The following is a 14,926-nucleotide window of genomic DNA, read 5'->3' as shown; positions in this document are numbered from 1 at the left end:
CTTACATCACATTTCTCAGTTGTGACATAGAAAAGGAAATGCCTAATTGTGTCCAATAGATTTTATAGCATAATGATGGTGTCTAAACCCTTCCTAAGATGATTTTTACTGAAAAATATCTCATGAGAGAATAAGGCAGCCCTGTATCCACGTTTGATAAGTTCCCTCTTCTTTTAATGTGAAAGAATTGTCCTAACATTCACCCAAGTCTTTCAAATCTTGCTTTTAATTCCTCTTTTTTTTTATTTCTCCTCTACTTGAATGTACTTATCCATCTATAGGTGTAAGGAAATGATAGAAGTGCAAAAGAAGATTCCAATTTCAAGGCTATTGTAACGTGGGTACAAAAGAATCTGCTTGGTTGTTCATTAGGATAAGGATATTGACTGCTGTCTATTCATATTCTCAGCCAGAAAGCAAAATCTTGCATCTCTGACTGCATGCTGAAGAATCATAACTATTATAAATACTCTTAGCTCTTTGATGTGTTTAGACAATCCGTGCCTAGTATCAATTAGCTTATAAGGCATGTCCGTTGAGACCTGTGTTCAACTATATATATCTAGAATGGATACTCGGTCTTTGCAAGAGCAAATTGTGCAATTTAGGCGGTCTCTATTTGAGCAGGTTTAGTGTTTCTATAATTCTATTCTTATATGCATCTGATACTTATAGCTATTGGTTCTTTTCACAAACATCTGTCTTTTAAAAGAAATGATGGATCAAGAGATCCCCTACTTGAAGGGCTGGACATCATTGCTTGGATCACTATGGAGTCATCGCTGTTTCTGCATTCTGATTTTTTGAAAAATTGGAAATTATAGTGTAATATCTGAACTTGAGGGTAATGTTAAATCATTGAAACTCATTAATTAGAAAGATGGCAGAGTTTATACACACTATGGAGACAAGCTGTATTTAAGTAATAACTTGAGTTTATATTTCTCAAGGAATTTCTTCATTGTGCAAGTGTATGAAAGTTAATTTATTAACGAAATTTAAGATGAATGCACTTGACATGTGAATGATTGACTACTTTAAGAGGAAGCTAGGGTAGTGTGTAGATAATTTGTGGGTGAGACACCTCAAACTCGAAAGTTGTTCAAAATCTATTAGAAATATTTTGGTTTGATCTGCAGTTTAAATTTCACTTCCTTTGTTGGTCACATTGTTGGGACTTGGTAGGGTCATATCGTCTGAGGCGGCCAGATGCATGCAGCTTTGCCACTACCAGTCATGAATTCTTGATTAGTAGTTTGAAAGTTTGATGCAAATGTTGCAGGGATATCTTGATGAGTAATTTATTCAACTAGAGGAATTACAGGATGATGCCAACCCTGATTTTGTTGAGGAGATTGTAACCTCATATTACATTGATTCAGTTAGACTGATCCAAAATATCGACCAAGCACTGTGAGTATACTCTTACCTGACCAACGATCTAATACTGGCTTCAGTCTTTGTACAGCATATTGATTGATAAATTCATACAGTGCGAAATATCCATTTGATTTTGAGAAGCTGGACAACTACATGCACCAGTTTAAGGGCAGTAGCTCAAGGTATGAATTGTTTAGTTGAACTTATGACTCAGCTTAGAATTGACTTATTTTATATATGAAATGGAGGTCTGTATTGAAATATACATAGCAGAATTGAAGATCATGTTTAGGCGTTTAGCTGAGCCATATTTTATTTTCCAAGTATTTTCCTGCTTATTGACTGATGTACTTGTTAGGAGAAATCAATAAACGAAAAAGTGAATATAATTCATATTTGCAAATTTTGCAGTATTGGAGCTAAGAAAGTAGTACTCGAATGCTCACAGTTCAGGAAATATTGTGCAGCAGGAATAGCAGAAGGGTACAATAAAATCCCAATCACACTACATTTACTAATTCTTTTCCTGTAAAGTTGAGTTAATCTCAACTGCAATGATTTAATGGATTCAATGCGTTTGTAGGTGTGTCAAGACTTTTCAGATGATAAAGCAAGAACATGTGATGTTGAGAAAGAAACTTGAGACTTATTTTCAGCTGTTGAGCTCAGCTGGAGGGACTTAGGAACGCACGCACCTCGCATCTGTTGTTGAGATACACATGTTATTACATACATAGTATTCAGTAATAATGTTGTGCTAAATATAGTTGTAGAAGTTGTATATACATGATATGTTTGTTGTCTCCTATGACTTAGCAGCGCAATTATATATACACCAATACAGCAGAAGATGAATGCAGATTTGTTTTCAGCTGATTGAGTGTTACATAAGGGGTCATTCATTCCTTTGTTAGAACTTATAAGTATAGTGTGAACGTTCAAAGTGCATGTATGTGATCGAATGTACTTTGAGTGATAGTTTGTAATGCGGTTAGCACGTCTCTTGCTACTCATCTTATGCTGCATGTAGCACGGAATGTGCATAGCAGTGTTGAAAATTTGCACTTTTGTGTATTTTGTTGAAGACTTGTTCACTTTTGTTGGGAAATAGATATTTGCCACTTTGAGAAAGTATACTTTGTATCCCATATTATGCTCATGCATTAGAGCTTCATCGCCTTCATAGCAGAGAGTTGATGATGTCTATTGCATAGACTGATGAAATCTTCTCCCGGGCGAAAATAGTTCTCATAAGAAGGATGGTCCTGGAGAACGAATATAATCTACTCTACATGAACAAGTATATGGAAAATAATAAACCTCCATACCATTGATCATGGATCTCAACCCTAAATCCAAAATTATAGTTTGTTGCGTTGTTTGATATTTACATACCTTAGTACTAGTAGTGTGTGTTCCTTTTGGGAATTTTTGAATTTAATGATATGAATTGTTATAAATATTAAATTAACCAAAAAAAAAAAAAAAATCAAAATCGAGATTATAGGTATTTTTCCTATGTTTTTTTTAGAAAATTTTATCTTAAATATCATGCAATTATCATTTATTATGATATGGTGCCAATATGTATTTGTATACTTCGAATATAAGAATTTAAGGCATTGCCCGCGATAATCAATATGAGTAGTTAAATTTTTTAAAAAGTGTCCACTATCCAAGACATTGCCCAATTTTAATCACTAGTTAAAATTGTTTCATTAAGTATTCTTATTGTTCTTCTTGCATATATTAAGATTAGCATTTGCAATGTCAAAAAAAAAAAAAAAAAAAAAAAAAAAAAAAAAAAGATTAGCATTTGCATGCTTGTATTAATTTAATCCCTTGTTCTTTTTTGTTCTACGACTTCTACCACTATCTATTGTAGGTCGTTCTCTAATATTCTGCTCACTTTGTTTTATTCTATTTGTGACATATTTCTTTTACCATCTTATCCATTTAACCCCATATAACTACACCTTTCCATACTCCATGTATTACTTTTTTCACTTTTTCCTTACAAACTCGCCTTTTACATACTTTTTCTTACTTAATCTTACACCCTCAAATTCTTCAAGAACAAAAAAAAAAGGGAGGTTATATACCACCTAGTTAGACATTCTCATCCCAGCTCGGTATTTTATTATAACCTCTCATTATATGGTATCACACACTTAATTTTTGTAATTATTATTTCTCTCTTCTTACATCCCTTACTTATTTTCTCTCAATTTCTTTTCAACCAGTTAATTTTTAATTTTTCAACAAACCGCACTTACATAATACGTAGTATTTTATTCCATTCAACTCACCATTCTAAAATCATATACCGGTTAAATTGATGTACGAGTATTAAGAAAAACCAAAAGGAGTATGTTCACTTTTAGGGCACCAATATTTCATATTGGCTTAATGTTTTGTGTTTACTCTAAAAACTTAAAGTGGATTTTTTTTTTCCAATCCCTTTGCATTAGTTTTTTTTTTTTTTTTTTTTTTTTCCTTTTTTACTTATTATGAGTAATATTAAAGGAGAAAAATACAAGTTTCGATAATCTTGCCAAGCTTTTTTTTTTTTTTTTTTTTTTTTGGAAGGGATCTTGCCAAGCATTTTAAGGCTCTTACATTAGGAATTTTTCGTGTGAGAATTGAGGAGGATTTTTTTAGCTTTAGAAAAAAAAAAAAAATCTCAATTTATTCTAAATTTGATTCACCATCAAATGGGTAAGTTTGATCAAGTTGTTTTCTAATTAGGGCTCTTAAATTTATTCTAAATTTGATCAGAATTTTACATATTTTGAAGCAAGTATTAAAATTTCTTTCTAAAAGCTCAATTTTCAGCATTTAGTTTGAATTGGGTGATTAATTGAATGTGGATTTTTAATGTTGATGGAAGAGAAAATCAGATGTAGTCTTAGTTTTTAGCTAATTGCAGTATCTGTTGCAGCTTGATAGAATCTCATTCTTATGGATTTCTGGGTTTTCATATATTACCAATTTACACACTCTTATTATCAGTTCTTAGCTAATTTTAGTTTTTGCTGTAACTTTATAGCATCTGAGTAGTGTTCATTATATTGGAATTTTCGGTTTTCGAAGTCGATTATACTGCTTTACACATTCCTGTAGTTGGGCTCTTTCTCTGATACTCAAGAAAGTTGTGTATTATTTCATATCTTGTTTGCTTGCATTGCAGATTGTTCAATGGAGGAAAAAAGTAAGCATAGGATATTGATGGTGTCTGATTTTTTCTACCCAAATTTTGGGGGAGTTGAAAGTCACATTTATTATCTATCTCAGTGTTTGCTTAAGCTTGGTCACAAGGTAAGCGAAACATTATTGTTTGTGGTTTTCTTATCAGTTATGCTGGTAGAGTAGTCATATGAAAGTAGTGAAATTCTTGGATATCGTGTTAGTTACTTCGTTTTGCTTACTTTATACAGGATTGTTAGTAGGCAGTATCGGTAGTAACTATAGAGTAGAGATTATCAAATTTTTACTGTGTTTTTCTCCTGATTGGTGGATGTTTTCTTACATGTTGGCCCAAGTTTTATGCAAAATGGTGGAACTCTTGATTTGATATTTCTTTTGGATGGGAAACTATTGAAGGTTCAAGTTGGCTTAGTTGGTTGATAGGATTGTAATGGGATTTCTTTAGCGTGTGACTAAACATTTTTATTGGATTTTGGAAAATGTGTAGGTTGTAGTTTTGACTCATTCATATGGAAATCGCTCTGGGGTGAGATATATGACGAATGGTTTGAAGGTTTATTATGTTCCATGGAAGCCTTTATTCATGCAGAGTGTATTGCCCACGTTCTCTGGTACACTTCCTATTATGAGAACTATTTTTGTCCGAGAGAAGATTTCACTGGTCCATGGACATCAAGCCTTTTCAACTTTCTGCCATGAAGCTCTAATGCATGCACGCACTATGGGATACAAAGTTGTTTTTACTGATCACTCCTTGTATGGATTTGCTGATGTCGGTAGTATACACATGAACAAAGTCCTACAATTTACCTTGGCAGATGCAACTAAAGCAATTTGTGTCTCCCATACAAGCAAGGAAAATACAGTGCTAAGGTCAGGTATTCCTGCTGAAAAGGTATATGTGGTACCAAATGCTGTTGACACTGCTATGTTTAAGCCTGCACCCGAACGACTTTCAAGAGACCAAATTGTCATTGTTGTGATAAGTAGATTGGTATACCGAAAAGGTGCAGATTTGCTTGTTGAAGTCATTCCTGAAGTTTGTCGTCTACATCCCAATGTTAGTAATATGAAATTTTTTTATATGTTTGGAATTAGTATTAGTGTTTGTCCTCCTAGGTCAGAACTTATCTCAATCACTTTGTTTGGAATAATTTCATGCATAGATATTAGTTACATAATTCATTTGGTTTACATCTTTGATTTTTACTATTAACAATTGTTATGAACTGATCATGTCAGGTTCGTTTCATTGTTGGAGGTGATGGCCCAAAAAGAGTACGGCTAGAAGAGATGCGAGAAAAACATTCTCTTCAGGATAGGGTTGAAATGTTGGGTGCCGTTCCACATTCTCAAGTTCGATCTGTGTTAATCTCTGGACATATTTTCTTAAACAGGTAACTTTTGTCTCCTTTAGAATAAGAGGGTGAGAAAAATTCCACTTTATTTGGAGGATTTACTTGCTTTTGTACTCTAGACTCTACTTAGAATTCGAGGAAGTGTTAAATTTCTTGATGGCCTCTTATTTTCAGGATTTTTCCTAACAGCTGGTTTTCTTATATTTGGGTTAATCAAACATTTCAATTGTTGCTTGATTTCATTTAACAAATGGAGACTGGCGTTCAAATGGGTTAAAAATTTACATTTGAGTTTAATATGAGAATCATGAGTAGATAGATGGCAGTTGTCTTTCTTCCAACAGATCAAGCTTTGGACTATAGTTGATTAAACTCGTCTACCTTAGCTACACTTGATGAGTTGTTTGCTGAGGAAATAATCCGCTTACTCTTCATGGGTTTCTGAGGCTCAAACAAGTATTTTATTTGGTAATCTACATATTGTGGAAGTAAATAGTTAAGTGCTTAAAATTTGAGTTATTCTTCTAATTCGATTGGAGAATTTCAGAAGTGGTTGGACTTAGATGTCCCTAATAACTTTAAGTATTTGATTAATTTTGCAAGATTGGTTGAAAATTCCCTTTTTAGCCAACACCTTGTTTCTAAGTAATGCGTTTTACTGATTTACCAGAGTAAAAGTCAATCAAGGAACCTTGTTTATTTCATTTGATTTGTTTGCAGTAATGTGGTTTGTGCTGACCCTTTTTGTGCTGGTAAAGTTAAGGCTTACCCATAGTGAAGGCTAGAGCCTTATGAAAAATCTTGAAGCCCTTTATCATAGAACTTAATAGATTTAGTATCTTTTAGTTCCCATATATGTAAATGAAGCAAGTGAGAACTAATGCTTAAGTTTTGAAGCTTCCTGTTTTCTTTACTCTTCTGCAGTTGTTTTGATCTTATTGATGTTCTAACATCCATGGTTGTTTTAGTGTTTTCCACCATCTTATTTCTCTGCTTTGAATTTCTGGACAGCTCATTAACCGAAGCATTTTGCATAGCTATATTGGAAGCAGCTAGTTGTGGATTATTAACAGTCAGCACACGTGTAGGAGGTGTCCCTGAGGCAAGTTTTATGAGTTTTTTTATGCATCAGTCTGCATCTCCCCTCATGTTTATCATCCCCCCCTTTTAACCAGCCTTTGTCTGTAAATCAATTTATTTATTTATTTTTACTTTGAAGAGATATATATGTGTGGTCTAAATACTTGGTATGGATGTATGATTAATGTTTCATTACCCGTGCAAATTTCCACATTTTACTTATTAGGTTTTGCCAGATGACATGATCGTACTTGCAGAACCAGACCCTAGAGTTATGGTGCAAGCTGTTGGAAAGGCGATAACCATGCTCCCTAACATTGATCCGCAAGTTATGCACCTTCGAGTGAGTATAATAATTTATACAATTATATAAGTTCCCCCCTCCTCCCCCGGTTCCTTCTTTTCTCTCGGCTGATGTAATTATTTCCTGCTGCTGCTAGATGAAAGGGCTATATAGCTGGCATGATGTTGCCAAGAGAACAGAGAGAGTCTATGAGCGGGCTCTGAAGTGTGCTGATCAGAATCTTCTTGAACGGCTTTCAAGGTAATGCTTACGCATGCTTCAAAGGTAGCATGTAAACTAAACCATTGAAAGACATTAATGACTGGTTTGCTCAGTATCTTTTTCATGTTTGAATTCTGTGCTGTTAATTCAGTCTATTTTAAACAAAAGAGAGCAGAAAATCATCATTTGCATGGTGGGAACCTAGATGAAAGAGTGCTGCATCTTCTTAATTTGGAGATCAAAGTCTGTTGTGATTGCATCTGTAATATTGCCATAGTCCTCTATGCTTGACTAAAGAAATGATCAGATGTTGCAAATGCATTATCCTGAGCCCAATTGATGTTGATGTTACGATGTATCTCTCTTTTTTATTTTGGATCATTTCAGTCTGCTATCTTTATAGTCCTTTTGCCAGATTGCAAGATAAAGTCAAAGAAAATTGTTTCTTTTTCTTCTGATTGATTTAAAATTAAACAGGTACCTGGCTTGTGGTGCATGGGCAGGCAAGCTTTTCTGCTTGGTTATGATTATCAATTATCTGTTTTGGTGTCTGTTGAAACTATGGCAGGTAGTTACTCACCTCCAATGTCGTGTTTGAATTTTGGTTGTTTTGACATCAGTCTTTTAATATCACTACACTTTGCTTAGCCTGACGAGGAGATTGAGGAGGCTCCAGATGTTCAATTATCTCATCAGCTGGAAGATATATCAGAATAATCTACTCAGAATAGAAACATGGAATGACATTAGATGTGTAATCTGTACATAATTCATCACTAGCTCATCGCTGAAAGCTCACCTCTGTCAATCTGCAGCAAATGTCAAATACAGCACAATGCAAAGAAGTCCACCTGTAGGCGTTTGTACTTGGTAGTTTCTAACTTTCTACTAGTACTGGACATCCTAATTTTTCTTTTACTTTCTGTAACAGTTTTGTGGCTAATACTCTATACTTTGTATGTCCTTAGGCTCAATGTAACTAATTTAACTGACGATTTTACCAAAAACCAGTGTTTCATTTTGTCAAGTTACAAGGATTTATACTTCGTAGATTATAGCTAAAGATTTATAATTCTTCAGGTGTTTATATTGTTGTACTTTTTTTTTTCCTAGTATATGTATTTGATAAAAAAATCTTTAGCTATAATCTAGGAAGTATAAACTTGATTTTTAAAGTTTAAACAAATTACATATTTGTATCAAATCAAATTAGCCAAGGTAGTACAATATTGAGTTATTGACATGCAATTACTCTGGTTTAAGAGAGTTCAGTTGCATTTAATCAAACTAAACGTTTCATTTCACAAAAATAATTCCATCTACTAATGGTTAACTACATACATTTATATGCAAATATGACTTCATTGCAAATTAATCAACACCCTTTCACTTCCTCTTCCATGTTAACGTAACTGTAATTCTTAACTGACTAAGCTACCTTAAAACACCCTATAAATACCAACCCCTTGCACTCCATAATTCTTCACACCTCTCTCTATCTTAACTCACACACACACACACACACACACACACACAAGCGCGCGTGTACAAACACATACCATGGCACAGTCTCTAAGAATCCTCACCACAATAGTGGTAGTGCTAACAATATGCTCTTGAACAAGGACTAAAGCACGTCCTATGCTTGTTGATCTTAGTCCTACTGAGTCGAGCACGTTAGTGGCTCGACTAAGCTTGGCAGGCCATTCGACGAGCTGTTGGGAGTCCTTGTTCAAGCTCCAGTCTTGCTCAGGGGAGGTGTTCCAGTTTTTCTATGATGGAAAAACATATTTGGTTGTTGTCATGCAATCATTATCATAGTCCAAGATTGTTGGCCTACTATGCTAGGCTCATTGGGCTTCACTGCTGAGGAGGGTGATATTCTTAAGGGCTATTGTGATGCTGAAGAGAACAATCCAAGCCCAAAACCTCCAAGCCCACCTCACGCTCCCGGGCCCGTTAAGGATGGAGTGATGGATTAAGATTAACTAATCATGTTTAGTTATTAATCTTTGATAATTAGTTTGTATTTGGTTTAAAAAGTCTGAATCCTTTTTGAGTAAGGTTTTTCTTGGTGTTTCTTTTTTAGGTATTGACTAAGGATGAGGGTATGTTTGGTAAGGCTACTTACAAAGAAATGATCTTTGTTATTTGCATAATAAAATTTTGATCTTCACTATTTGAAAGTTTTAGTCAATCTCTTTAGTTTTTGTGTTTTATTTTTACTTGAGTATTATTTAATTCATATTATTATTTCATGCTTGATAAAAAAAATGTTCTCTTGTGCGGATTATGTTCAAGTTACCCTGAATAATACGAATTAAGTCTTTTTGAGGGGACTTTGTAATTAAAATTTAATATCGTATATCATACATATGTATCATTGTCTTTTGCAACTTCTTGAACACACGAGTAGGGGTGGCAATTCGGGTCAGCGGGTCGGGTTCGGTCAGATTTCAGGTCAATTTCGGGTTGTGCTTAAAATTATCAAAAATAGTTTAAAACTTAATATTATAAAGATATATGACATTTTGGTCAAATCGGGTCGAATTCGGGTTGTTCGGGTTCGGGTCAGGTCGGGTTCGGGTTTCTCTCAGTAACTTCAGGTCGGGTTCGGATCGGGTTAGGAATTGCCAGCCCTAAACACGAGTAGAAAAAATTGTTCACTTTTCTGTAATAGGAAAGAGATGAGACAATCAAAAGTAATGTGAATGCTTAATTTACAAAAGTGGGATTAAAGTCATTCAAATTATTAGCGAAAACAAATCTAAAAGCAAAAGATAAAGTGATTGAAAAGAGAAGGAAAGAAAAGGGGACATTGAACAGACCCTTCAAAGTTTGAAATAATTAATCTCTTGAACAAGACAAGACTACTAGTCTACCACCAAATTTGTGCTTAAATTATGAAAATTAACTGTTTTTGGTTATCTTAAAGACAACGATTTGGAAGGGGTAGGTCCTGTACTAGGTAGTCATTTCACACTTGCCTCTACAAAATTGATGTATACAATGATTGATTAATATGATCTTATTGTTTTACAAAATGCATAAATTAAATTTTCTTAGATTTATAATGTCTCATAGCATGACCCAAACTTGTAGTCTTAAAATTACATGCATGTTAAGTTTCTCACCATTTTAAGTTTTTTAACAACTTTACTTGCTTGATTTTCCAATTCTATATAGTTATGTAATAATATTGAATTTAATTTATATCGATTGTAATATGTATTAATGTATAAACCCAAATTAACATGCAACACATAGAAACTTTATACGATTTTTAAGCCCCAATACGTACTTAATATATAAAGTAACGACAATTCCTCTTTTAACCTTGTATAAATACGAGTATATATATATTTCCACGTCAAATTGAAACTACTTATAAAAAACGATCGTAACAATGTTGTAAGTTTGTAACACGCCACATACATTGATCACAGCAACAACTCGGGGCATATATAGTCAATCGTTATTATCCTAATTTGTAGACTACATCATGACTAATTGAGAAATCGTACCTTACCAAGTTACTTGGTATTTACTTAAGCATGAGTGCAAGAGCTATATATGGTCCCACCCCACGGGCGAAACAGGCATAGTACATGATAGTTCAATCATCAATGCATAACATCCACAATACTTATATATTCTTAAATACGATTTTATTGAACTATATACTTGTATGTAGCACCAAATATATAATTGGACTTACCTAATTATATTGTTTTAAGAGTTTAGGGAAGAAATATAAAATGAGAGGTACAGAAGATGTTGTTGATTACAAGTTTTCTGATGGTGATGAAGATCAACTATTTGATGATGATGGCAATCCCAAAAGAACTGGTAATACTTTTTTTTTTCTTTTCCCTATTTATTATTTGATTGGGAATTTAGGCCCTTCTTGTATCAGGCATTGTCGTCATTGTTATCGTCGTCGTTGTTGTAATGGGTTTGGGAGTGATCAAAAACTTGAAAAAGAAAGAAAAAAAAATTACATATTTTATATAGGCAACTGATACACGACCAATTAATTGTAATTCCGTGGAAATTTTAAATGAAGTACTTTGTAAAAAATATGGAATAAAATAGTCAGTCACATGTTCTAATAGTTAATCGTTTGGTTGAACTTTAGAAGTAAAATTTCCTAAAACAAAGTCTTACTCATGTAAAATGTGTTCGTTTCCTAGTAATTACTTAGGGCGACCTAGGTTAATAAAAACCAACATTTTGATATAGCTATTTGATAATTTTGCAGGGACTATATGGACAGCAAGTGCACACATTATAACAGCAATCATAGGATCTGGAGTTCTTTCACTAGCATGGGGCACGGCACAGCTTGGATGGGCAGGGGGACTCGTAACACTAGTAACGTTTTCGTTTATCACGTACTATACTTCAAATCTCCTAGCAGATTGTTACAGATTCCCTGATTCTGTCACTGGAAAAAGAAATCATTCATATATGGAAGAGGTTCGCGCCAATTTAGGTACCATGAATCTACATGGGTTATATATAGCGCGTATGACCTTAGTTCATCTGATTTTTTTTTCCCTGAATGACCTTAAGTTTTTGATCAATTTTAGGCAGAGTAAACTGCATTGCTTGTGGGATAGTGCAGTATGCCAATTTAAGTGGAATGGTAATTGGTTACACAATTACTGCATCAATAAGCATGGTGTAAGTCCATCTATTCGAGTTCAATCTTAGTTTTTGAATCAATTGAATGCACGTTAAAAGTGTATGTAGTTGCATCAAGCTAGCTAATTTATGTTCATTGTCGAAAATTTTAATTTACAGGGCAGTGCACAAGTCTAACTGTTTCCACAGCAAAGGCCATTCTGCTTCTTGCAAGTTCAGCAATAATCCTTATATGATTGGTTTGGGAACATTTGAGATATTTTTGTCACAAATTCCTAACTTTCATAAGCTCACATATTTGTCAACTGTTGCCGCGATTATGTCTTTTGGGTATTCCTCAATAGGCATTGGACTTGCTCTTGCCAGGATCATCTCAGGTAATTAATCTACCTGTAATAGCGCGATAAGCTAATAGCTAATTGAAAATTCAGTGACTGATTACATTAATTTGATTGGGTAGGCAAAGGAGGGAGGACAACTTTAACTGGAGTGGAGGTAGGAATAGATGTAACAGTTGCTGATAAAGTATGGAGGACATGTAGAGCCCTTGGAGATATCGCGTTTACATACAGTTTCTCTGCAGTCCTTGTTGAAATACAGGTGATTTTTTGTGCATCTAACCTATGTTTCAATGAAAACTTATGTCCATTTTTCTGATTATGTACAAAAATATATAACAATGAGTTACTAAAGTCTGTGACATGACCTTAGGATACGCTCAAATCGGAACCACCAGAGAATAAGGTGATGAAGAAGGCCAATGCAATATCAGTGTTCACAACCACAACATTTTACATGTTGTGTGGTACCTTAGGCTATGCTGCATTTGGGAATGATGCACCTGGTAACATGTTAACTGGATTCGGGTTTTACGAGCCTTTTTGGCTAGTAGACTTGGCCAACATCTTCATCGTTATTCATTTAGCTGGCGCATATCAGGTATAAAACAACAATTTTTTGAACAATTAATCACGGTTATAAGTGATATATAACTCACTTGCATAGTTGCATATAGTATTTTAGGTACTCTCCTAATATGTGTATTTAATTGGGAATTGATATTCTCGGGTGCACCATATATGTGGTGCAATTGCATTATGAAGTAGAACTTTAGTCGTTAGGTTTTATTTTATTTAAAGGTAAGGAGAAAAGTCTTATCGAACCGGAACCTCTAACATGTCAACCTAGTTTGAGTTTTATTTATGAATTAAAATTTATGGGTACATATGTATTTAACTTGAAATTTTCTATGATGGGCCAGATATTTACTCAGCCTGTATTCTTATTGATCGAGTCATCGGCCCAGAAGAAATGGCCCAACTCAATATTTGTCAACTCAGAGTACCCCATCAAAATTGGCAACAAAACAGTGTTAAGCCTAAACTTACTTAGGCTAACTGCAAGGACCATGTTTGTGGTGTTAGCAACCACATTAGCAATGGCAATTCCCTTCTTCAACGACTTCCTCTCGCTGCTCGGGTCAATCGGATTTTGGCCACTGACTGTATATTTCCCAGTGGAGATGCACATTGCTCAAAGAAAGATCAAAAGACGGTCAATGAAGTGGTGTATGCTACAACTTCTTAATTTTCTCTGCTTGCTTGTTTCCTTGGCTGCTGCTGCTGGGTCTATCCAGGGGGTTAGCCAAGGTCTTCGTACGTCCAAGCCTTTTCAATATAAAGTATAAAATACCAAGTAATAAAACTTGGTTTTTTTCGAAGTTATAACAAGTCTTGTATCTAATATATACGCCTCTACCATCTAATTATTGGTACTAAATCAAACCTAACAACATGACAATATGAAATTATCCGGGCTTCCTAATATTTTATTTCTTACTTAAAATAATAATAAAAAAAAATCTAATATGACGTAACCAATTTTACTCGAGAGGTTGTTATATACATCCGAGTGTACCATACACCCATGAGTATTTGTTTTCAATTTGATGATTGTTTGTTATTTTATCATCAAATGAAGAACAAAAACTAACCTTAAGTTAGTTGGGTGTAAGCTAGGTATATATAACAAATTCTAATTTTGCTTAGGGGAGGTGTTCAACAGTTCAAGTTATTCTATGATGCAACAACCTATTTGTTTGGGCTCAGATTGTTGTCATGCAGTTATTATCATAGTCCAGGACTGTTGGCCCTCTATGCTATGCTCATTGGGCTTCATCCAAGTCCACCTCACACTCCCAGGCCCGTTAAGGATAGAGTGATGGATTAAGATTTTTTTGACACAAATGGATTAAGATTAATAAAACGTGTTTAGTTAATCTTTAGAACTATTAAAAGTTAGATTTATTAGTTCAAAATGTAGGAGTCCTTTTTTTATTTTATTTTATTATTTTTTTTTTTTTTGGTATTTCTTTTTAGGTGTTGACTAAAGATGAGGGTTTGTAAATGAGATAATGCTACTTAAAAAGAAATGAGCTTTCCCTATAGTTATCTAATTGTTATTTACGTACTCCCTCCGTCCCTAAATTACATTCATGTTTTGCTCTATTATGTGAGGAATAAATGCTAGAAACAGGAATGTAATTTAGGGACGGAGGGAGTAATAAAATTTTGAAATTCTGGATAGTAATACTTTCTTATTTTGCAACACAGTTTATAGTTGAATCAATTCTTTAGGTTTTTTTTTTTAAAAAAAAAAATAACTTTAGGATTCGTTTGGTATCGCTTTGGTTTTTAAAATCATACGATATATATCATATAATGAATAAAAAATTAGTCAAATTTATAAA

At 34.0% G+C, this 14,926-nt stretch overlaps 2 protein-coding genes and 1 pseudogene across 2 annotated transcripts; all 3 read left to right on the top strand.

Annotated features, from left to right (window-relative positions):
* The first annotated feature begins 304 nt into the window (after window positions 1-304).
* LOC110705537 lies at window positions 305-2,488 on the top strand (annotated as a pseudogene).
* Window positions 2,489-3,722: 1,234 nt separating this feature from the next.
* Window positions 3,723-8,540, top strand: LOC110705536 (phosphatidylinositol N-acetylglucosaminyltransferase subunit A-like). Its single transcript, XM_021883426.1, has 9 exons — window positions 3,723-4,098; window positions 4,571-4,698; window positions 5,075-5,647; window positions 5,830-5,984; window positions 6,957-7,047; window positions 7,252-7,368; window positions 7,466-7,569; window positions 8,008-8,098; window positions 8,179-8,540. The coding sequence occupies exons 1-9, from the start codon at window positions 4,095-4,097 to the stop codon at window positions 8,245-8,247; spliced, it is 1,332 nt and encodes a 443-aa protein (XP_021739118.1). The 5' UTR covers window positions 3,723-4,094; the 3' UTR covers window positions 8,248-8,540.
* A 2,492-nt stretch (window positions 8,541-11,032) lies between these two features.
* LOC110705535 (amino acid permease 8-like) lies at window positions 11,033-14,926 on the top strand. Its single transcript, XM_021883425.1, has 7 exons — window positions 11,033-11,379; window positions 11,792-12,025; window positions 12,123-12,216; window positions 12,337-12,554; window positions 12,638-12,777; window positions 12,889-13,116; window positions 13,439-14,926. The coding sequence occupies exons 1-7, from the start codon at window positions 11,289-11,291 to the stop codon at window positions 13,862-13,864; spliced, it is 1,431 nt and encodes a 476-aa protein (XP_021739117.1). The 5' UTR covers window positions 11,033-11,288; the 3' UTR covers window positions 13,865-14,926.

The sequence above is a fragment of the Chenopodium quinoa genome, unplaced genomic scaffold, assembly GCF_001683475.1.
Source record: "Chenopodium quinoa cultivar QQ74 unplaced genomic scaffold, ASM168347v1, whole genome shotgun sequence".
In the NCBI taxonomy this organism is placed as follows: Eukaryota; Viridiplantae; Streptophyta; class Magnoliopsida; order Caryophyllales; family Amaranthaceae; genus Chenopodium; species Chenopodium quinoa.
The sequence above is the reverse complement of the archived record's forward strand: the minus strand, read 5'-3'. Positions and strand labels throughout refer to the sequence as shown.

Bases quoted from the DNA above. Each gene is read 5' to 3' on its own strand.
- LOC110705535 (XM_021883425.1), top strand. From the start codon at position 11,289: ATGAGAGGTACAGAAGATGTTGTTGATTACAAGTTTTCTGATGGTGAT. The intron at 12,555-12,637 runs GTAATTAATCTA...TTGATTGGGTAG, and splicing joins TCTTGCCAGGATCATCTCAG to GCAAAGGAGGGAGGACAACT. The intron at 13,117-13,438 runs GTATAAAACAAC...ATGATGGGCCAG, and splicing joins ATTTAGCTGGCGCATATCAG to ATATTTACTCAGCCTGTATT.
- LOC110705536 (XM_021883426.1), top strand. The intron at 4,699-5,074 runs GTAAGCGAAACA...GAAAATGTGTAG, and splicing joins TGCTTAAGCTTGGTCACAAG to GTTGTAGTTTTGACTCATTC. The intron at 7,048-7,251 runs GCAAGTTTTATG...TTTACTTATTAG, and splicing joins GTGTAGGAGGTGTCCCTGAG to GTTTTGCCAGATGACATGAT.